Here is a 22,588-nt window from a genome sequence, read left to right as displayed (position 1 = left end):
GATGATGTAGCTTAAAGCTTCTGCACCACAGCTTCAGGCAATACACAGATCCGAGGAGTAAAACGTTGGTTTGAAAGAGAGAAAAGAACAAAACCTCAAACTCTGGTGTCTTTAAATAACTGCGTCGTCTTTTCTCCAAAGAGCAAAACCATTTGACTCTTTGGCATTTGCAGGTTTGTAGACAAAGTGTCTGCTCTCTGTGGGGTTTGCAGACGTGACAGGTAAAAGATCACAGGGCCAAAGCGAACCGGGCTGTTGTCATGGAACTTTCCAGGATAAAGAGCCTTTCCACCGGCTCCTTCACTGCAGGCATTTTATCCCTGTTATATTCCCTGCAGCTCAGGTGTAATGGAGAGCATCCATGATGGCGCTGCTGTTTCCTTTGCAGACGCAGAAATAAACAGTGTCACATTAAAGCGTAACCACACCGAGGCTGCTGTTAAAAGGGTGACACGACTGAGACGCACACACTTCAAGCAGAGGACTGCTTTCATTTGCAAGAAACTGCAAATTACTTTCACACATCAGCATCCAGCGACATAAAAACGACGATTCTGCCTCTGAACTCCCTCTCGCCGCCTCTGTGAGCTGATTCTCCTCCTGCAGCCTCCTCCTCTTCCTCTGCGACCCTTCACCCCTGCGTGCTAAGAAATGTAATTAACCTTGCTTTAACCTGCCGGGCTCCTCCACAGGCCATTTGTCTTGTTGCTTAACGCTGCTGTACTGTATCTCAACCTCTCACGAGCGCTTTGGCGCAGCTTCGTGAGAGGCTGAAACCAGAAGAAACAGATGAGTCCGCTGTGGCGTGCCAGGCCGGATCCTCGCCACGTGTGTGTGAAGGCTTAAAACGGCGTTTTGTGAATGAACTCTCATCTGTTGTTGATATTGTCACGACTAAATCAGTGCAGCTGATGATTCAAGTGAAGCTCAGTAATGCAGTCCTGCCCATAAAGTTTGTCCTTTATTCTTTTCTAAAGTACTCAATGGTGTGGAAGTTACAGCAAAAACAAGTAATTATCCACCTCTCAAAATACATTTATCAAAGGTGTGTGTGTGTGTGTGTGTGTGTGTGTGTGTGTGTGTGTGTGTGTGTGTGTGTGTGTGCGTGTGTGTGTGTGTGAGGAAGATGAGTGGAGTGTGTAATTACAGGGAAAACAAAGCGCTGCATCCTGATGCATTCTGAAGCAGACCTTGCTAACAACCCCCTTTTGTTTTTTACGCATGAAATTACGCGTCCAGCGGGGCATATAATTAGAAATCAATTAAACTCCATATCACACATCCAGCTGAATTACTCCAAACTATTTTGCAGTACGTTATCTAAGTGTACTCCCCGACGGCTGCAGCGTTGAGAGCTTTGGAGAAGACGTGAAGTTCATTGAACGGGCTGCGAGGAGAAGAGTGTGTTAACATGTGTTAGTGCCTGTAGAAGCGTTTGTTTGACACACACATGCGTGCACACACACAGTTTCATGTATTCATCACTTTACAAAGACTCCACAGACGTTGGATCCTACAGTTCCCACTTGAGTCTTTTCTTCAGCAGCCTTGTGCTCCTCAGATTTACATCCATATCAGATGATTCTGCAGCCGTTCGACTAAATCTGTGATTTTAAAACCTGAGATGATTTCCTCTTATGCTCATGTTGTTATGTTTCACTAATAAAAAAACTCATATTCGGGACTCGTGTGTCGGCATGTGAGAGCTGTGGACTCACAGTTTCATCTGCAAACACTCATCTGTGGAGTTGAATTGAGTAGATGCGCAGACCAAGTCGCCCCACGAGGAGGAGCGGGCGGGCAGGTGAGGTGAGTCAGCGATTCCTCCAGGTGGACTGGAGCTGGGCGGAGGCACGAGGAAATGGCGCTGAGGGACAAAGAGGATCTTAAATTCAGATGAGGCAAACTCAAGGACGGCAAAGAAAGCAGAATTCTGGCTTTGAGTGACAGTTAGCTGCGAGGTTTCAGCAAGTGGCCTTCGTTCGGCCTCCTCAGCTCCACCCACGCTCCACCTCTTTGCCCATTTTTGGGCGTTACACAGCGATAAACACCCGCGTCATTCAAGCTCCGTGCCCCCCTTTGTTAAACAGGGTTAAACCCTAACCCGATGACATCATCAGAGACTGGCTTTAGCTCCCTCCAGAGCCACAGAGGACATTAAACTCGTGATTAAACTGACCTTTGTGTGTCAAAGTTAAACTTTAGAACCACACCAAGGCTACATGCTACGTCGCCGGCAGAGATGAAGAGCCCGTTGTGGCCTGATCGTATACGACATGTGCACTGTAGAGGTGTTATCAACAGGTGACATCTGATGCTGAGCTATGAATCTAAACCCTCGCTTTGACTGTAAATCGCAGGCCCTGAGCAGGAGGAGCACTGTGACTCTCCTCAGGAGGGACCTTGTTCACGGTGGGCTTCACTGCTGAGTTACTATTTGATTTAACCGGTGAATATTATCATTATCACCGTTATCCTTGGTATCACGCCCAGTGTTAGAGAGCCTGCACAGATGACTTTACCGTGCCCCCTCCTCACATCCTGAAAGGAGAGCAAAAGGAGAAGATTTATCAGTCTGCACGCTCAGATCATGATTTCTGAAATCCAGAACAGAGCTGGTGTCAACGTGGCAGCAAATCAGTGCCAGCTGAGTACTTTGTGTTGTGTGTGTGTGTGTGTGTGTGTGCAGGCATGTCCCAATATGAATTGTGTGTGTTTGGTTTTATTCATTTCACCCCTCAAATTAAGCAACAGCTGCTGGATAGAAATGCAAATGTCTCTGCATTCTTATGTGACTGAGTGAGAGGGACGTCCTCGCGGGCTTCCTTCCTCGCTCCTTCAGATTCCTCCTGTGATGCTCATTTCTGAGAGCTCATTCACTCCAGTTCATAATGGTCCTCCTCCAGCCATGCAGAGTACGATGGGTTTTTGGGGATTGCTTACTCTCTCTGCCCAGACGCCCGCATTGAACTCCTTTAGCCTTTGGGAGTCGTTTGGCGCCGACTGGCTCCTCCAGAAGGTGCAAATGCAAAGAGCTTGCAGCCGTGCAGAGAAACAGGAACGCTTATTGCATGCATAGGTTTTTATCAGCAGCTCATATGCTCATAAATCGATGCAGCAGAACCAGAAAAATCCACTTTTCATCGCACATGTTCTTCTTCTTCCTGGTCAAAACCTGCTGCTGCATTCAGCCTGAGAGCTTGAGCGCATTAGCAAAGGTGTAAATCATCTTATTTTAGAGATTCCATTCATGCTTTCATCACTGGGCCTAAATTTTCACTTTTATCTGAGCTACAGATTTCATTCAAACCAGCAGCTCGATATTGAAGCTGGAGCTGAAATGATCAGAGAAATAATGAGCAATATTTTGATAACTGAAAATATTTATTTCATTTATCAAGCAGAAATGCAAAATATCCCCTTATTCCAGCCTCTAAATTGTGATGCTTTTGTCATATCCAACATTAAATTGAATACCTTTAGATTTTTGGACATTAAGAAATTGGTATTTTTTTCTTTTTTCTGAAATTATATCACAGGCGTTTAATCTGGGAGGTAATCAGAAGATTAATTAATGAAAATACTCATTAACTGCATTAATCCAGCACAGAACATCTGAGGCTCAGTTGAGCAGCCGCTTTGTAAAATACGTTTTGGGATCATCAAATATTGATTAGAGTCCATTAAGGTGATTGAGATTATTAAATTCAGTCAGGCAGCCTGGATTATCTGCGGAGCTCCAGCGGTGTGAAGTTGACTCTGCAGATCCAGGACCAGCCGTCATCCCTAAACTTCTCCCCAGCAGCCTCCTCTTCCTCTCATTCAGCCGTGATTCTGCAGGCTTCCCGCATCAGCACCGCGCTCTGCTACTGTATCACACGCACACAGTCCGTAGGATACAGGCCTGCTATTGATGCCCATTCCTCCTGCCCCCCTCCCTCCACCCCTCCTCCCCTCCTCCACCTCCCCCCCTCCATCGCACTCACGCTTCCCACCTCCTCCTCAGCCTCCCTCGTCTTCCCCGGACTGCAGCAGAGAAACCGCTGCATCGAAGAAGACAAGAACCAGGAAATCCCGGCGCGATGCCTCCAACCTCTGCGGCTGAGTAGAGACACCGGGATCGAGGCTGTGCGCGCGCGGTGCGATGCGTCCGCTCCTCTGCGGATTGTGAGTATTTCCTTTCTTTTCAAACGTGCCAAACTGTAACTTCACCTCCCTCCGCACTCCGCGGCGGCACACAGATCGCATCTTCTCCCGCAGGTTGGGATCGTTTAATATGCACAGCGCAGGTGAGAGACGTCGGACGCACCTGCTGATTTAAAATGCGCCTTTTTGAAATACAGTTACGGATAATCCCTCATGTGCGCGTGATTGACGGAAAAGTTGAGTAACTTTCTTAGAGTTGTTCAGCATGAGCGTCATTAAGTGTGCTTGGAATGACGAATTTACACCACAGGATGTGTATTTGATCAGAACCTGTTATTAAATCAGATCTCACTGTGAGCACGCGCCTGATTCATTCACATTTATTCTCACAGCACTTAGTTTTTCATGAAATGCACCGGAAACAAAGGCGCGTGTGCACAATTTCACCAGCTATTGAGTGACTTCCCGCACCCCCCGCGTGTGCGGTGGTCGTGCTGATGGTGCCGGGGTGTGACGTGCTCAGTAGATGAGTTGGTACACACGCACGGCGGAGGCAACCCCGAGTTTCCCGTCCGCCGAGCGCGGACATGCGGGCGTGAATCTGCAGTGAGCGGCACAGAGAGGCAGAAGGGATCCGTCCATAGCTCAGATTTAACGCTCGATGCGGTGTGGGGACAGCGGTGAAACAGCGCGGCGCGCCGTGCCGCCGCCTCGCAGGGCAGGATTGATCCTCAGGCAGCAGGACAGCCCGAAATCTAATTATGGGACGCGACTTGCGTCAAAAGACTCCGAGTGATTGATGTTCCTTCCTGTACGTGGTCTGTGGGCTGCGCTCAGCCTGCGCAGGCTGCAGTGCAACTGGAACAAAGAGGAGGAAAGTGACAGATGAGTTTTCCATAAAGCTGCTCCATCAGGCTGAATGGGAAGTTTGATTGGATCAAACTGACCAGGTGTTCGCTTCAGGGCACTTCTCTGGATGAGGGTTCACTCTGAATAGATATGTATTTGTCAAACACCACACTCAGTAAATGAATGTTTGCCTTCGGCCTGTATGCGTATCTCACTGTTTGCTTTTACTCAGCAGATGACAATGGAGGCATCTATTCAGTCTGCGAAACATTTTCTATTGCGTGTTATCAATTCAATACGAAGCTGAGCACAAAGCAGGGTTTGGCTGCACCACATGTCAGGATGAGGGCCAGGGCCCAAAGTCAGGATGTGATCTGTCAGCCAATCAGTAGCCTGGAAAGAGGAGAGACATTAACACCATCAAACCATTTAAATGTATAACCACGCCATGAAAGATGGCGGCAGGAGAACACACACGAATCTTTGAACAGAAAGACGCCGATGATGCTGATTCACCCAAAGTGACACATGAAGCTTTACGGAAAGAAGAGAAACTTTTCGGTTTCTGTCCAAATGTAACACAGCCAAGCATTAAAAATGACCTCTGATGTATGTATTTTTTGTTTTAATGCAGAAATGTGCAGAAAACAGGTGAATGGAAACCCACCTGAACACACTCCTCCCACTGACGCTGCTGGTGTCTCTGTTGCTTAGCTTAGCTTCTAGCTAATGTACAGTTGGTACAGTTAGCCTTTTCCAGTGAATAAACAGTCAAATTCATAGAAACTTCCCTCAGCTCTCTGTGTGAACTCACCTGTACAGGTGTTATCTGTTTCCCCCTGTTTCCAGTCTTTATGCTAAGCTAACTTTACCATTAACGTGCAGACAGAGCACTCTTCTCATATGAGAAAGGAAATAAGCACATTTCACTAAATATCCAAAATGTTCCTTAAATCTGAAAAAGCTGCAGGTGAGTTTTTTTAATAAAACATCTGTCAAAGAAGAAAAAACACTTTCCTCCAGAAATTTATGATTGAGGTTCAAACAAGGACAAAAAATATTGACAAAAAGTCAGGGTGACAAAAAACACAGACAAAACAGGCAGGGGCGCACACACACACACACACACACACACACACACACACACACACACACACACACACACACACACACACACACACACACACACACACACACCTTCCATCAAATCACGGTTTGGACATCCACACAGGGACCCCCGCAGCAGCTGGCCGAACTCCAGCAGGCGGTAAACCCTCGCAGCCATCATTGTATATCAGCAATCAGCCAGCAGCGTGCGTGTGTGTGTGTGTGTGTGTGTGTGTGTGTGTGTGCGTGCACATCAGAAGGAGAGCCCAAGTTAAGCCCTGTGTTGTCTCATAGGTCCCTTTGCAGCAGCGTCTTTGTGAATATGTGACTTCATGTGTTCCTGCTGTTCCTTAGTGGGTCCTGCGCTCTCAGGCACGATGCCGCCGCTGCCGCCGCTGCCGTGGAGCATGGTGCGTGTTCGTACTTTCATCCAAACCCGACTCTCCCGGCGGTCACGCTGCTTCAGCAGCCTCTTGAGGCTGCGTGTTTTAAAGTGCTGGTTCATCAGCCCGTTCCCTGTTTGGGAAAGCGCGTGTTTCTAAGAGCTACAAAAGTGAAGTTTGGACTTTTGGAGTCTGATGAAGCTTTTTATCACAGAAATCAGCTTTAGTCTGCAGACCTGCTGTCAGATGTAAGGTGACGCTCTCTGGTTTGACCTCTGAACTTTACCCCGCACTGATCTGATCACCTGCGTCAGTCCTACAGGGAAAAAAGTTTATTTTCAGCTGTTTTCCATCGGTGCGTTTAGATCTTTAGAGCTTTGCTCTTGATCTCAGGACAAACAAATGTTTCCCCATAGTGAGGTTTAATGTTTAAATTCACTTTTTCCCACTAATACAGCTAAAAAACTTGGCTGTGCTATTTCGTAAACCTCACTTGTGTAACATCTGCTGAGCTTGTCGTGTAGTTTGATTCACACGATTCACATTTGCATTAGCAAACACTCATCGCGGCCATCTGTGGGCGCCGCAGAAAGCCTGTGGGGCTCTGCACACGCCGCTTACATTTCCATACTGTGAACCAGTTTGTTGCATGCAGATACTGGATCTCTGTCTCAGTCAGATGTTCGTGCTGCTCTTAGCCACTAAAACCAGGCTTTTGATGAGAGAAGTGTTTTGGGATCCACCAACGTCCTGCAGAAGACGTTTTCTCCCTTTCACCCTGCATGTGTGTCTTCCAGGGTCCCAGAGTGTGCACCTGCAGAGTGTGTGTGTGCGTGCATCCGCTGTGTGTCGGCGTGCATGCGTGAGTGATTAATGACCGTGGCTGGATGGCGTCAGCGGGCCATGACAGCACGACTGCGAGGAAATCGTTTCTTCTCTCTCTGGACTGCTGATTCAGAGCTCGCAGGAATTTTTGCTGATTGCTGAAATCACATCGTAAGGGTGCTGTTATAATAACCCCAATCACAGCAGAAGGCGAGGGGAGTCGCCATCAACAAGGAAGCAAAAGCAGCCATAAATGATATTAGCTCACCTGCTTATGGGGCGAAAGGCTGAGCTTGAATTGGACTGAAATGTTGTACCTTGTCGTATATGCAGCACAGGCCGTATAAGGACCGGACGTCTGGACCGGACCTTTAAGAGTTATCAGCTCAAAAACCACGGAAAGACTCCTAAATGTCAGCATTAATGACCATTTGCATAAGGAGGAGAACGGTGAGCCTGTCATGAATAATGAAATGTCAACAGAAGAGGGACATCTTTCATGTTCTGCGGCGGCATCGAGACGATAACTTTGAAATTCTCGGCGCTCTCGGGTGAGGGAGACGAGGGGATGGAGGGAGAGAAAGGAGGAAGAGGCGAGGAGATTGGCAGCCATAGGAGGAAAGCAGAGATCAGAGTGGAGGAGGTGAACTGAGAGCAGGGATTATACACAGACCTGGCTGCCTGCTATGCACCGTTATTCATTTCCCCTCCATTATAAAAGTTCTCTCAGCGTCGCAGTGCAGCCGGCTGATTGGCTGTTTCATTCTCAGCCATTTGGTGCAGAAGCTCTCAGAGCGTATCATGAGGTTTATCGCCGAGTTCGACCTTTAGTCTCGGACGTCAGCTGGAGGAGCAGCGTCGCCGGAAATGAGTTTGGGGGAAGTTTGCAGAGAGGAGTGAGCTGAGGTCCTCAGAAAGCACGTCGCTGCTGTGATACGCTTCTTTTTTAGACGATTTTCAGCAGATTCAAAGCTTTAAAAAGGTGATCAGCATCGTTCTGTATCAGACTCCAAACTGTGAGAGGAGCTGCAGAATTGTTGTGATGATTGCGTGAGGAACAGCCTTTCATTGTCATTTAGAGGAAGACTGCAAGAGTCCAACTTATTCGAGTCATGTTGGGAGTTAGATGAGGAGGTTGAGACCACTCTCATGTCTGTGCTTTACTTACAGCACTACAGTCAAATAAATTAGCTTAGCTTAGCATTAAGGCTGGAAACTTGGGAAAAATAGCCACCCTGGCTGCCTCAGAGTTAAAATATATGTCTGCTAACATCTCTAAAGGTCGCTAATTAGCATGTTTTATCGTCTTAGTTTCAGCTGTACATGAACAGAAATGAAAAAATGTTTTAAGGGGAGTTACATCTATGTGATGTCTATAGTCTTGGTGTTACCACGAGGCAGCGTGGAGGAAGTATTCAGAGCCTTTACTGAAGTAAAAGTACTGTGAAAATGTGCCTTTATTACATGTGACAGTGTAATAAAAATGTCTGTTCGAAGTAAAGATATTCAGTGCAGTAAAATGTCCCCTGACTATTCAATGTGATCTCATTAGATTATTCAGACTCATGCATTCATGTAAAAGCAGATTTTGCTGGTGGAGTTTGTTGAGGTGGAGCTCAAAGTGAGCAGTTTGGTGTCGGACTGCAGCCGATGACTCTTTTCATTCTGGATCAATCTGCTGATTTTTTCTTCCATTAATTGATTGTTTGGTTTGTAAATAATCAGCAGTGATCAGCATCAACAGCACAAACCTCAGAATATTAAAATAAATTCAAATAACTCATAATAATCCTGTGTTATACTTAGACAATTTCATGTGTTTTATGAGCAAAAATCCCAATTTTATAAGTCAGATAGATGCAGTGAAGAAAAAGCAGTAGAAAGAAAATACTCAAGTAAAGTACAAGCTTTGTCAACTTTGTACTTCAGTGCAGTACTTGAGTAAATGTAATTAATTACATTCTGCCTGTGAGGAGTGAACTGACGTAGTATTCTTCATCAGCAGTTACACGACGTGCTGTAACTGCAGTTGTACAGGTGGATGACCAGTAAAGGCTAACTGGTCCCTGTGCTTCCAGTCTTTATGCTAAGCTAAGCTAATCACCTCCCGGCTCCAGCTCCATACCGACCTTAATGTGAGTGCTATCGATCTTTGCCCTTCACTGCACTTATCTGAATGTTAAAGTTGTGAGTTGAAACCTTGTTAGATTACGTGCAGCAGCACTCAGTTTACTGAAACACTGCCGGTTAAACTACTCGCCTCGCCTTCAGGCTTCAAAACACGTCGGACTGCTGCAGGGTGAGTCCCGATAACGACACATCTTCACATTTATCACCCTGAGGCCGCGGGATGGTGAGATTTTTCTCGTCGGCCTGGTGTTCAGATGACCGGGGGGAGTCAGCGTCTCGTCATCTGGCCGTGCACAAACTTAGTTAGAGCACATTTCCTTCTTCTTTTCACTGCTGCATTGCACCAAAACCTCTCGGGCTGCCCTGCGTCTCAGCGGAGCGCCGGCGCTTATGTTCACATGACAGATCCAAACTGATGTTTTATCTAATCCCGCCGAGCAAAGGTTAGCAGAAACACCATACATCAACCTGCCACGGTGTGCTCGGGCGCTTAACCCAGTCTCAGCTCCTGGGAGTGCGCGTCCTCTCCGGGGGCTGCAGGTACAAACAGAGTCGCGTGTTGAGCTAAATGTAGAAGAGATGGTTTTTTTTCTTCTTATCACAAGACTGCTGCACTGAACCATCAGTGAGACACCGCAGCACCGTCACAGAGGTGTTTCCTCTTTGGCGAACTGTGCTGAACATGGCGGTCGTGTGTATATGAGTCATTTCACAGATCACATCATTGCTTCAGGTCGCCTCTGTGTTTGTGGTTTTGATTGGCAGATGCCACTGACGGCTGGTCGGGGTGCAAATAAAACTCACGGTTGGGATCGTATCGTGGTTTTGAGTCAAAAAAAGGCCAAAAAGGTTCAGTTGAGGTTACTTTTTCTTTTAAAATACTCCTTTGGCTCTGACGTCGTCACCGCTCTGGTCCCGCCCACAGCATCTGATCACTGTCACTCTGTTGGAGTTTTTGGGGCTGCAAAAACTTTTGATTTATTGTTGTTTACTTGCATCGGTCATGCAGATTGATTGTAAGTGAAATGTGCGAATGCCAGGCAGTAATAAAATGTGTTCGATCAGTGTTTTCCAGTCAAACTTCACGTGTTTTGCATGTGCAGTGCTCTTGTATTTGCTCCGTCTGTACTCTGTAATTGCCCTGTCAATAACCGTGTTGCTGAAGGGATTTGGGGGGTAATGCGAGGGCCCGAGGCGTGCTGGTGCTCCTCCTGCAGCAGTGTTCGGGCCTGCTGGCTCCTGGCAGACAGACAGCTCCGGCCTGATGTGTTGACGGGTCTTCAGAGAGGCCAGACCACTGTCACAGTGGAGGGAGCCCTGAGGGGAGTCAGTCATACATGCTGACATGTACTCCCAGCTGAGGAACATGAGAAATGAATAAGCTCTGACAGAAAACATGGTCACAAAAGCTACATTTCAACGAAACGTAGCATGTCTGGATGCATGATACAAATGAATAAAAAAGTCATGTTTGAATATTTATTCAGTTCGACCTGGTTCAGTTCTGCTTGACCTGACACAAATATGCACTGAATAAAAAAAGAAAGGCGTCATAGCACATACACGGCATGCCCGACATTAGAACAAGATGAAACATAATTCCAGTATTAAAAAATAAATCACATCATTATGAAAAGATGCTGGAGCATTAAGGGCCTGCTGCTCGCAATCAGCGATTATTGGGGGAAAACTCCAGGAACTCCACTTCATGTCTTTCGTTTCTAACGCATTAAACAAGACATTACATGTGAATCAGCGAGCTTTAAAGGCTTGAAAGCAAAGTGTGTCCTGGCTCTAGCAAAATATCAAACCTGCAGTAATGTTCTTGGCCACTTGGCGGCGGCGGAAACAACCTGCAAACTGATGAATTCCAATATTCACTCTCCCTTTTAGTTCCGTTTTTGGTCCCCCCCGACTCTGACTATGGTTGAAAATGAGGCCGATGAGACCGCTGTGTGAAGCAAAGAGTAAAATTGTGAGGCGGAAAACCAACAGTTATTCAAAAGACGCTATGAAGCCGCATCAGTGCAGTCGGATGAGAGTCCCTTTTGATTGCAGCAGCTTTAACACACATGAGTTTGCTTCAGTCTTCGTACTCTTGGCAGGAAAGCCAGTGAACATATTTCTCCTGTTCTTCGGTCGTGGTGAGTCTGTGGGAGTCTTGCAGTCTGGTTGTAGAACTGATCCTGAATCCAGGACCTGGATCAAATACCTTTTGTCTGATGCTGAGGGTCACTGTGATGCTGCGAGCTTTCTGCATCCATCACTTGTGTTTTGTGTGGACGAGAGCGGAGCTGCAGATGCACTGATGCTTCACCACCTTTTGCAGGCCCGCAGTCAGAGACCATGATGTGTGGAGGTTGTGGGGATCACTCTGTCTTCTTTATGGACTGCTGTTGTCTTTTCCTCCACAATGCAGAGACGTTACAGTCGCTTTGGGCTCATCAGTGATCTCACCGGATCAAAAAGTTGTGAAAGTCGCTGTTTTTCTGAGCACTTGAAAAACTTTGGATCCACCTTTCAAGCTGCACACATCCAAAATATAAGATTCCTGCAATAAATCCCGCCTTTGTGAAGCTCATCACGCTTGCTTCTTGGTGACAGTGTGTCAAAAATATGCTTATTCACCTCTTTCTGGAGGCTGTTGCTTGTGGCGCTTATGAATTGCATTATATTTGTAGGTGTCAGACTCGTTCATGTGGATGGTTTATGTCGACTCGCCGCTTTTTGAAGATAATGAAACATCTTTGTAGTCGTGCTGCAGAAAGAGGACGGTTACTTTTCGCTGCATATGATGTGATAAAGATTTGTTTATGTTTCAATTAGAATAAGAGACTGAAGTGAGTGTGTGAGTGTGACAGTACTCGATGACGCTGCCCAGTTTGTTCTCAATGAATCAGTTTCTGCTCTCATTTCATTCATAGTAAAGCGCTTTCGTGTCAGGTATCAGCCTCAGCTGGAAGTTCGGCCGTCTCAATGTCAAAACCATCTTTTGAAGTTATTGTCAGTGTGCCAAGAAATACTGCAGTGGAGTGTTTGTGACAGACAGCTTTTAATCAGGCTCAACCTGCTTTTCTCTCTCTGTCCTCACAGGCTGCTGGTGTCTGCTGCTGAGCCCCGATAGACGGAGGATCTTTCCAATTTGAGATCAACTGTCTCCATTTCAGCGCTGTCTGGCTGCTCTCATCCAATGGAATTAGACATCATTACTTAATCATTAGTTTCCTGGCACTGACTGGCTTTTAAGCACTAATAAACTGCCTTAAGTCTTGCTCTGTGTGGATATAGAGGCCCAGAGTAAAGAAACGTAGCTTACATTTGTAGCACCTGGTGGAATAAAAGCTCCAGAGAGTTGAATTAAAAGACTTTCAGCGCCAGAGATCCTCGTGCCAGGATGGATGAAGCACATAACAACAGGACTTCCTTGGTTAAAGGTGCCAAGGACATCGCGAAAGAAGCCAAGAGGCAAGCCTCCAAAAATCTGAGCAAAGCTGTGGATCGCGCCTCGGATGAATACTCAGCACATCGCAGCTACAACCGTTTCCAGAACGAGGATGAAGAGGAGAACTACAACAGCTACGCTCAGCAAGACGGCCACTACGCTGAGAACGCAGCCAATGACGAGGACGGGGCCTCCAGTGACGCCACGGAGGGCCACGACGATGAAGATGAGATCTACGAGGGGGAGTACCAAGGCGTGCCTGCCTACAATGACGGGAAGCTGCGGGACGGGCAGGTGGCTCTGGGCCAGCCGGTTTCTGACAGCGTCAAGAGCCGCAAGGAGCTGGAAAATGAGAGGCAGGCGGACGAGGAGGAGCTGGCCCAGCAGTACGAGCTGATCATGCAGGAGTGCGGCCACGGGAGGTTCCAGTGGCAGCTGTTCTTCGTGCTCGGGCTGGCGCTCATGTCAGACGGCGTGGAGGTGTTCGTGGTGGGCTTTGTCCTACCCAGCGCTGAGACGGACATGTGTGTCCCCAACTCTGGCGCCGGATGGCTGGGTAAGGATTTGGATTGAGTTGTTCTCACGCAGACACGTTACAACATCTCACCTGTTGGTGCTGATACGCCTCTAAAGTGCAGAAACCTGAGGAGCAACTTTGTTTTTGCTGACCTCTTGTGGTTGAACTTCCCACCTGGCTGCAGGGATGTAGAGGTATACATCAGGGCGTGTCAGTCCACCATGACATCACACCTCTGACCACACCCAAACAGTGCTCTTCAGTCTGGTGCTGTTGCTCTTTAAAATCCACATTTTTCTCATTTTTCAGACTTTAGCAGCAGTTGCATCAACAAGAATAAGAGTCTCCAGACTTGCTAGCAGCCCTGTGAGGCTGTACTTAAGCACACAAAGTGCACCAGCATGCTAGCATTCAGTAATTAGCACAAAGATGAGCGTGGCCGACGCTTTCATCCCCAGACAGCAGCTGTGGACGTATCTTGTTCTTTTATTTAGCCATACATATTTGAAGAAGCATTTCACAGCTGGACAGATGGTCTTGTCGTGAAACTGGGCTGCATGAGCTTTAAAAAGATGCAAATATTTTTTAAATTGAAGCTACATGCGCAGAGAAAAAGGACTGTGATATTCTCTTTTGCTCAAAAGGCAGAAAACCTGCACCAAGCAGAACACCGTTAGCCGGCAGGCATACAAAAACTGCAGAAGTACAATCTGTAGTTCAAACAACAGCCATCCGGCCGACTTTTGTCAGTAAATGAGCAGAGAGCTCTGGGTGCAGGCCAGGCCTTCATTTGCATGTATTTTCACATTGTAATGATACAAAGCTGGTTGGAAATCAGCAAATTTTCCCTTTAATGTTACAGAGCAATGCCTGAGATTTAAAGTCCGGCTTTCAACCAAACCTGACATGATGGAAGTCATGTGGCTGTAATCAGTGATGGAAGGAGGAAGCAGGTTACAGCCAGCGTGAGTGGTGATTTACTGAGTGATAGTCAGGATCCGGACCATGTGGACAGTGAGACATCGTGACTTTTCGGTGTAGCGAGTCATCTTAGAGAAGCTGTGAATTCAGCTGAGAGTCAGCTGCTTTCGAGATGAATCGCTGCAGTTCGATGGAGGTAAAATGCACAAAGTTACAGATTGTCTGGGCGTTGACGGCCTCCTCTGCTGCTCCTGACGCGTTGTTTGTGACATGCAGGCCGGTGCGTGGAGAGCAGCGGTGGGCGACGCTCTCCGCTGTAATCTCAGTGCTTTAGGAGCTTGCCAGTGGGTTGTCATGGCACCAGGTATTTGGATGCATGAGTAGGAGGTTTGTTAAGCTAGATGGAGCTCCCACACTGGGGAAAAGTTGTGTGTTTGCGTGCCACTGATGTGTGTTTGAATGTGAGCTGTGCACGATTTCTAATATCAGAGATAGCTGCATGGCACTGGGCATGTTTCTCAGCACGCCGCGCTCGTGCTCAGTGTTACATTAAAGCATTCATCACTTCCCATAGACAGATTAAAAGAGGCTTTCATAATCAAACAGAGGACGCTCACCTTGTTTGTTTTTTGGAAGCAGGATGGTTTATTATTCACCCAGATTTCACCCGTATTCTGACTCATCGCTCAGTGGGAGACAGGAGGGAGAGAATAGAAAGAATGAGTCATTTTCCCAACTCGCTCACACACCACATAAATAAAGGATGTGTGTGCGCGCTCGCTTGCACTTGTAAGAATAAACCTTACACAATAGAGCCGAAACAGCTTTCCTGAGAGGGTCGACAGGAGCCTCTTCAGCGGACGTCTGGGTGGACAGAGAGACTGAAACAAGTGAGAAAATGATAAAAAAGAGGAAAATGATCACGCGGGACTGTCAAACTTAGCTGTGTAATGTCATTAATAGACTCACACATTCACATTAAAGGATTTCTTATTACAAATACTTGAAGTTTATGCGAATAGGGACACAGACAGACACGACGCTGCGTTAGCACGCTGGCAGATGAGGTTTATTTTGGCTGGATGATGTTCCCCAGAAACAGATATTGATTCGGAGGAAAGGGGTTGAATCAGTCCGACTCCTGCTGGGAAGTTCGTGTTACCCTGAAGTTGTCTCTTTGATATTCAACGGCGTGTGGGCTGCAGTACCTGTGGGGGGGATTAGTGGGCCCTGAGGGAGTTCACATGAAAGGAAAAAATCTGCACGTTCAGCTGGATGTTTGCACTTAATTCACATCTTAAATCACATTCCAGCAAAAGAGGAAATGCACCTGTTAAAAATGAAGACGGTGCACAGATTTGTTCATTCTGAACATCTTCATTTTAGAGTTTTAGATGATGTAAACCCATATGTTTGATAATATTTTGATCTTTTACTCTTTCAGCAGCACATTCACCGGCCATACGTCAAACAATCCTAATGGCTCGCACAGTTCTTTAATGTGAAGTTTAACCTCTATGACTCGTGTTAAATGTTCTGCCTGATCCAAAATGCTGCAATATCACTCAGATTTCCATTTTTACTGTGCATGCTTTTCTCCCAGTTTCCTCCAAAATGACTCATTCATTTATCCATTAGCATGCATTACTAGCAGTTCTGCCTGTAATCTACTCCCACTGCTGCGCCTTTCCCCCTCGGCTTTCCCTTTAATATCATACAAAAGGTGAGATGCTATCCGGATGTGGGATGTTCCGGGTTTTTTCCTCCTGCTCTCGTCTGTCCTCTCTGCTACCCTGCCGCTGTAATCCCTCTCTTACACCGTCTCTGTGTCTCACAGCCATGCAGGCGATCTGAAGATATGGGCTGGAGTTAATCTCTGCAGCATTGTGCTTCACTGCAGTTTAGCCATGGTAGACTGGCTCACGTACCTCCCCAGAGAAAGAGGGGGAGAGGGAGAGCGCTGCTTTCATGCACCTCCTATCAGCGCCCTCCCCTCCCGTTTCTCTTCCTCCACATATGGCTTTAATTTGTCTGCGGGTGTTTTCCTGCGCCACCGTTAGCATTGTGAGGACGCTCGCTGGCGTGGCGCCGTGCTGCAGGTGTAGCTCGGAGTGAAGAGCTTGTGGTACATCTGCCTGGACGGACTCTGTGTAATTGATGCAAATCTTTTTTTGCTCAGTGTGGAGTTACTTTACGTGTACGATCACAAACACCATGGACAGCTGACGTTAATCAACACGGCGCAGTAATGAACAGGCTCTGCTGCAGCCGGAGGTCAGCTAATTAAAAAAAATCCAGGGACTTCTTGTGGCGTTGAGCATCGATTAGAGTCAGTGACATGAACAAGGAGCAGAGTTCATCTTGTTGTGTCTCTCTGCCAGTATGCTGATGATGATGCATTAAACCTTTCAGGGAACAGATGAAGAATGTGTCAGTAGTAGTTTGATCGAGATGCACTGAGCATTCACCATGTTCATCTAATCTTAACTACTATGTCAGTAAACAGGCTTTAACGTCTCAGGTTTGAGGAAAGCTAATGTGCAAGCGATGATCTTTGAATAATACCATGGAAGCAAATAAGGATCATTAATAATTGAATTAAGACTTTCTCAGCCTGCAGTTGTACGTCACCTTCTGTGTGCATGTGAAAAACTGATGAGTTAAAACGTTTTGCAGCTGTAGAAACATTTTGCACACAGATTTGCTCAAAAAATGTTGCTGCTGTATTTTCACACCCGCTCAGCCTCTTACCTGCTTCCATTGTCGCCTCTGCTCACCTGCGCTGCCGGTAGCTTTCCACACTCAGCCACGCCCACCAGTCCACTCACCTGATCACGCACCTGAAGCTCATCGCAATCAGCCCCGCACTGAAGAGGCTCTCCCACAGACAACGAGTACCAGATTGTTCTCTGAGGCTGTATGTAGGCACACTGGTGCTTTTAGCTAAGTGCTAATGTCATGCTAGCTACGACAGCGCTAACATCTTGATTAGCAGGCATCATGTTCACCATCTTATCTTAGCATGTTAGCATGCTAAATTAATGGGAAGGTCTCTGACCACTGGGAGCCGTGAATGTCTGCACAAAAGTATGAGCCACTCCATCTAAATGTCTAAATGTTTCACTGGATAAGCAAAAATTGGAGCTGCTGGTGACTCTAGAGGAAAAGTTAAAAAGTCAAGGACCATCAAAGTCCATCTAACAGAGATATTTCAGTCTGGACTATGGCTCGGTCTGTGTTAAACTCTGTTCCAACAGTACGAGACAGAGGTCTGAGTATTCTGAGTTGACTCCACATTACAAAGCAAATCAGTAGGTGTTGCTGTAATTAATGCCCATGGATTGTGCTTTGCTCCCAGGGGTCTTCCCTCCCCGCCTCCCCCCTCTTCCGCTCTCATTCCCTGCTGCAACCCACCTGTCAATCACACGCAGCCCTGTGGGAATCCTCTCATCTGCTGAAATCCTGAAGCTCTAACACAATGTCCCGAATGTTCCCGCTGAGGAAATTAGCGCTGGGTTCTGCCGAGCGCCGCCTGCCTGCGCTCGTCTCTCATCCGTGCCTGGACGCTGCACGGCGGCGTGGAGAGAAAACAGAGCAGAAAGGTGTCAAGAGAGAATTACACTTGCGCATAAGAGCTAATTACTATTGGATAAAAAAGCAGCGTGCGTGGAGACTGATGGAGACAACTTAAGAGCGAGCTGAAATAATCCCTCTGGGCGCAGAGAAAAGCTGCACAGTGTACCGTTAAAAAGAGCAGAGACGCTGTCTGCTGGGAGCTCTGCTGAACTAAAAGATGAGCACTACAGTTCAGGTGGGCTCAGTACACTGAGACTGACTGCCAAACTACAGCATTTCAGATGGAGTTTACACATGTTTTTAAAGGACTGATTCATCCATCCATCCGTTACCAGTAACCGCTCATTCTGTGGAAGGTCGTGGGCGGGCTGGAGCCGATCCCGGCTGACCTGGACTGGTCGCCAGTTCATCACAGGAATGACTTCCAGAGACAAACCGACAAAGTCACCCGACATGTCTTTGGACTGTCGGAGGAGGCCGGAGCGCCCAGAGGAAGCCCACGCAGACACGAGGAGAACATGCAAACCCAGACCCTTCTCGCTGTGAGGCGACTGCGTAGGATTGATTCCCCAACATAAAAACCACCCCAGCACATATCCAGACTCACCTCCCGTAGTATCCGGTCATAGATAGAGCCGTGGTTTCATTTGTTCTGAGATTCCTGCAGCCACTGCAGTACAGTACACAGACATGTGTTGAACTAAATATAAGCTCAGCTCGATAAAACCAGGGTTAAGTGGTCTGGAGACTTTGTTCAGACTCTCACAGACCACAAAAGATGGATCTCACTGACTGAGCCCTGAGTTTTCATCTGGCTCCAGCAGCAGCCAAAGGTTTCTTTTAGTCTGTGAATTACCTCAACAGGCACCTGATGGCACCACGTTTGACATTCATGGTTCCCAGATGATCTAATGGCTTTGATGGTCCCGTGATGATGGTCCCCAGTGGCACCACCCCTTAAAACTATTGACTGAGCTCCAGCTGCTCTGTGTTTACTGCTAATTGGCAAATGCTAGCACTCTGAGATGCTAAACTAGGATGGAGATCATTATACTTGATAAGCATCAGTTGTCTACACCCTCCACGTCATGACTTGCTCTCCCTTTACATTCATAGCTGAGACCTGAGGCGTCTTTTTCAGCATAAAGTCTATTTTCTTCTGTCTTACACACTCGATTCTAAATAGAAATGCAGCGACTGTGTGCTGGGATGTGACCTGTTTGGAAACGTGGGCGACCACCGTCCTGTGCAGACGCTGATGAGGACTGTCGACGCTGCTGTGCTGATTTCAGCGCACAGCCTGTGTTTGAAGCTTCTTTCTGGTGGCGGACGCTCAGTTGTTGGTGTGTCACCTGCATGAGGCCAAACGGTTCAACGCAGTTATTGTCTCTGTGCTCCATTGCTTTTAACTAACCCTCTCTAATTTACATAAAAGCCCTGCAGTCTTCAGGGAAGTGGAGGTTTTAAGGTCTGACCTGAGTTTGAACCCTGCAAATCCAATCTCAGAAGCATCCACAGTGCGTCTCAGATGCCCCATCACCACCGCTACCCTCCCCCTTTATTACAGATACAAAACCCAGAGCAAGGGGAGCCATAAAACAAATGAGCTGGTGTTAGCGGATAGCATCTCCTTGAGTACATGCTTTCAGGTCCATTGTTTGTGTGTAACGACCACAGTGGAAAGATGTCACCGGTTTGTGCAGAGAGCGGCGGCGTTGATATGCACTTTGATATTTGTGAGCTAGCCGCGGTGCAGCTTGCTCTTTCTGTGCCGCCGCCCGTAGGAGAGGCCTCTCTGCAGTGGCTGTGCATAGATAGACCCAGCGGCTGTCACCTGTAATGAATCACTAGCTCTCAGCATCATGTCTGCGCAGCTTGATAAGACCTTCTACTTTCAGCGTATCTGTCCCATCACCTCAAACACAGCGAGGGAGGAAAAAAGAAGAGGCTTCCTTTGCTCAGTCCCTTCTGCTGCCTCGTCAAACATCCTCCTGCATTAGCATTTTTATTAGCACGTGTAGTAAAGTGGATTATTTACTGGCCTGACAACCCCCCGCCCTTCTCCACCTACCCTTCCTTTATGCCGCATGTTGCCGGGGACAGGAAGAGAAATGACCCTCGACTTCCTGCAGAAAAGCAGCAGCAGGAGACGAATGTGGACTTTAAAAGCAGGGCTGCGAGGTCAACTGCTGCTCCGCTTCCCCCGCAGTCACTTTCAGAAATATCATATCGTTTGAGTCGGACGCAGTGAAACTGGAGTCCACAGGTTACCGAGGACCATCCATGTTGGACAGGAGAGAATGGACACGGCAGATGTGATATCATGGTCCGAGATAAATGCTCCCACTGGGCCTCTGAAGCTCTCTGAACGTCTTCTCTGTCGCATTGCGTGTATAATTTGGTTTATATGCTCAACAACGCACTTTGTAATGGAGAAAGCATCGTACGGGGTAAAAAACGGATATGTCCAGGCTTCAGAGGGGTCTGCAGAGGCCTACGGGCGTGCAATGAGATTGATAATGCAATAAAAATGTCATTATCTGTTTAAAAAAGAGCTCATGGCAGCAGTTACTTAAACAGCTGCCGATTTCTAAACTAGTTACTCAAAACCCCTTCACACTGTCTGTATCTTACCCATTTAACCAGTGCTGGAGTTTGGGTCTGGTTTAGGGTTTTAGTTTATGGTCTTTGGTGTTTTGTCGGTTCTATACACACACTTAGTAAACATGTACGATTGCATTTTGTCTGTTTGTGGATAAACTGAGCTGAGCGCTCCAACAGCAGCTGCTGAGGTTTCTTCATGCGATGTGGTTCCACATGTTTGCTCTCAGCTTCTGATCCTGCCTGCAGGGACTGGAGCTCAGACACACTGACAAACTGTCCCTCCCGTCCAGCCGAGCTGATCTACAGCGTTCAGTTAATTGATTTTATATACACTCGCGTTTTCTGTGTCTGTCCGTCGATAAATAACCGTTTCAGTCTGAGCTCTGTTACTCCACTGATGCACTCCAAAGCACCACTTAATGCTTCAGCTGACGTTTAGCAGCTGTGTGTGTGTGCGTTGCAACTCTGTATGCATGTGTGTGTCCAAGACCAATGCAGTATTTGACCAGTGATGCCTGCAGTGTCAACAGCTGCTGGACCGATCAGACAGTATGTTCGATATGGTGTAAGATCCTTCATTAATGTGTAATGAACATGTAGCTTTTATGTGCTACGCTAATTAATTGGGCTGCCTGTGATGCGGCTCTGCTACACCAGTGTCATTGTGTAGAAATGTAGATGCTTGCACTTTGAAACTTATCTTTAAACCTGCTTTAAAGCTGCTCACAGTGATAAACCCACAGAGGACTGTCATCCAACATGCACTTCCTGTCACCTCTCTGCAGCTTTTTAGCGTCTTTGTTTTGGGTTTACGGCCCGTTTTGGTTCATTTTACGACTCTAATTAACCTTGTTTCCGGGCAGGCAGCAAAAAGTCCAGATAAACCTGCAGTGCGCTGACTGCTTAGCACCAAACAGCAGACGAAGAAGGCAACCAGCAGAACATTTAGCTGCTCGACAGCCAGATATTTCCCTCAGGAGCTGGTGGAGACCAAAGCTAAAAGGAGAGTGACTGCTGGACTTCAGACTCGTCTTTAAAACGCCAGGATGAAAAACGTGATTGCAGCGAGCCCAGTTGTCTGCTTCTCTGACATTTCTTTGAGTTTCAGTGCTGTACTATGCTCGGAGAATACATGCATGAATGAGTGTGTCTCCTCTTTCCAATTTCTGTTTTATTCAGTCAGCAGTTTCTCCAGATGGTTGGGGTGGTTTCACGTGTCTCTGCCTCTCTCCCTGTTTCCAGGTAGCATCGTGTACCTTGGGATGATGTTCGGAGCCTTTTTTTGGGGCGGCCTGTCGGATAAGTTGGGCCGTAAACAGTGCCTGCTGATATCCATGTCCGTCAACGGCTTCTTCGCCTTCCTGTCCTCCTTCGTCCAAGGATACAGCATGTTCCTGTGGTGCCGCATGGTGTCTGGCTTCGGGTGAGTTCACTCTGCTCTTGAACGTTTCCTCCTCAGTGTGTTTTCAGAGAATGAAGCCCCTCTGAGGGCTTCTCCCTCTCCAGCCCGATCTGTCCTCCCACCTCCCCTCCTCCGAAGTCAAAGCTCATGACAGGAGGTTATTCCGGCTGCCTGGCACCGGCCCATCCTCCTCCCCCGAGTCGCAGGAGGAGGATCAAAGCAAAACCAAAACGTTTGCAGAAATGAGCCGAGGACAGTGAATGAACATCTGTCCGTTGGTCTGCTTGGCTGCCCACGTCCTCGCTAAATGACATGCCCCCCCCCCCCCCCCCCCCCCCCCCCGAAATGACATGACATCCCTGCTCTTACATGGCTCACAAAGGTCACTTCTGCATCAAAGGTCAAGCTACTGACCGATGCAGGACACTGCAGAAAACAAGCAGAGTTATGGGCCACAGTTCTCCATAATGAGCCTCAGCTAGCATGCCCTCCTCTTCCCCTTATCCTGTTTCTGATTGGCTGAACGGTGCCGCGTGGCTCGGTCCGGCCTCTTTGCAGTGCAGACACGGTGCACACAGCTAGCGCATCGTGAGGTCAATCAGCTGAATTTTAAAGTCTCACCCCACCTTTAATCGTCCTGCTCCGGCAGTAAAGTTACCTGATTCACACTCGGCTCACCTGTGTTT

At 47.5% G+C, this 22,588-nt stretch overlaps 1 protein-coding gene across 1 annotated transcript in view; it reads left to right on the top strand.

Moving 5' to 3' along the window:
- The first annotated feature begins 3,820 nt into the window (after positions 1-3,820).
- LOC139348881 (synaptic vesicle glycoprotein 2C-like) overlaps positions 3,821-22,588 on the top strand; it is a 36,358-nt gene continuing 17,590 nt past the window's right edge. The window contains exons 1-3 of the mRNA XM_070989268.1: positions 3,821-4,167; positions 12,534-13,438; positions 21,743-21,923. Of these exons, the coding sequence (XP_070845369.1) occupies positions 12,835-13,438; positions 21,743-21,923 (785 nt within the window). The 5' untranslated portion in view covers positions 3,821-4,167; positions 12,534-12,834. The remainder of the gene's footprint in view (positions 4,168-12,533; positions 13,439-21,742; positions 21,924-22,588) is intronic.

Source organism: Chaetodon trifascialis, chromosome 20 (genome assembly GCF_039877785.1).
Source record: "Chaetodon trifascialis isolate fChaTrf1 chromosome 20, fChaTrf1.hap1, whole genome shotgun sequence".
In the NCBI taxonomy this organism is placed as follows: domain Eukaryota; kingdom Metazoa; phylum Chordata; class Actinopteri; order Chaetodontiformes; family Chaetodontidae; genus Chaetodon; species Chaetodon trifascialis.
Note: the sequence above shows the minus strand (reverse complement) of the source record. Positions and strands in the feature narration are given on the sequence as shown.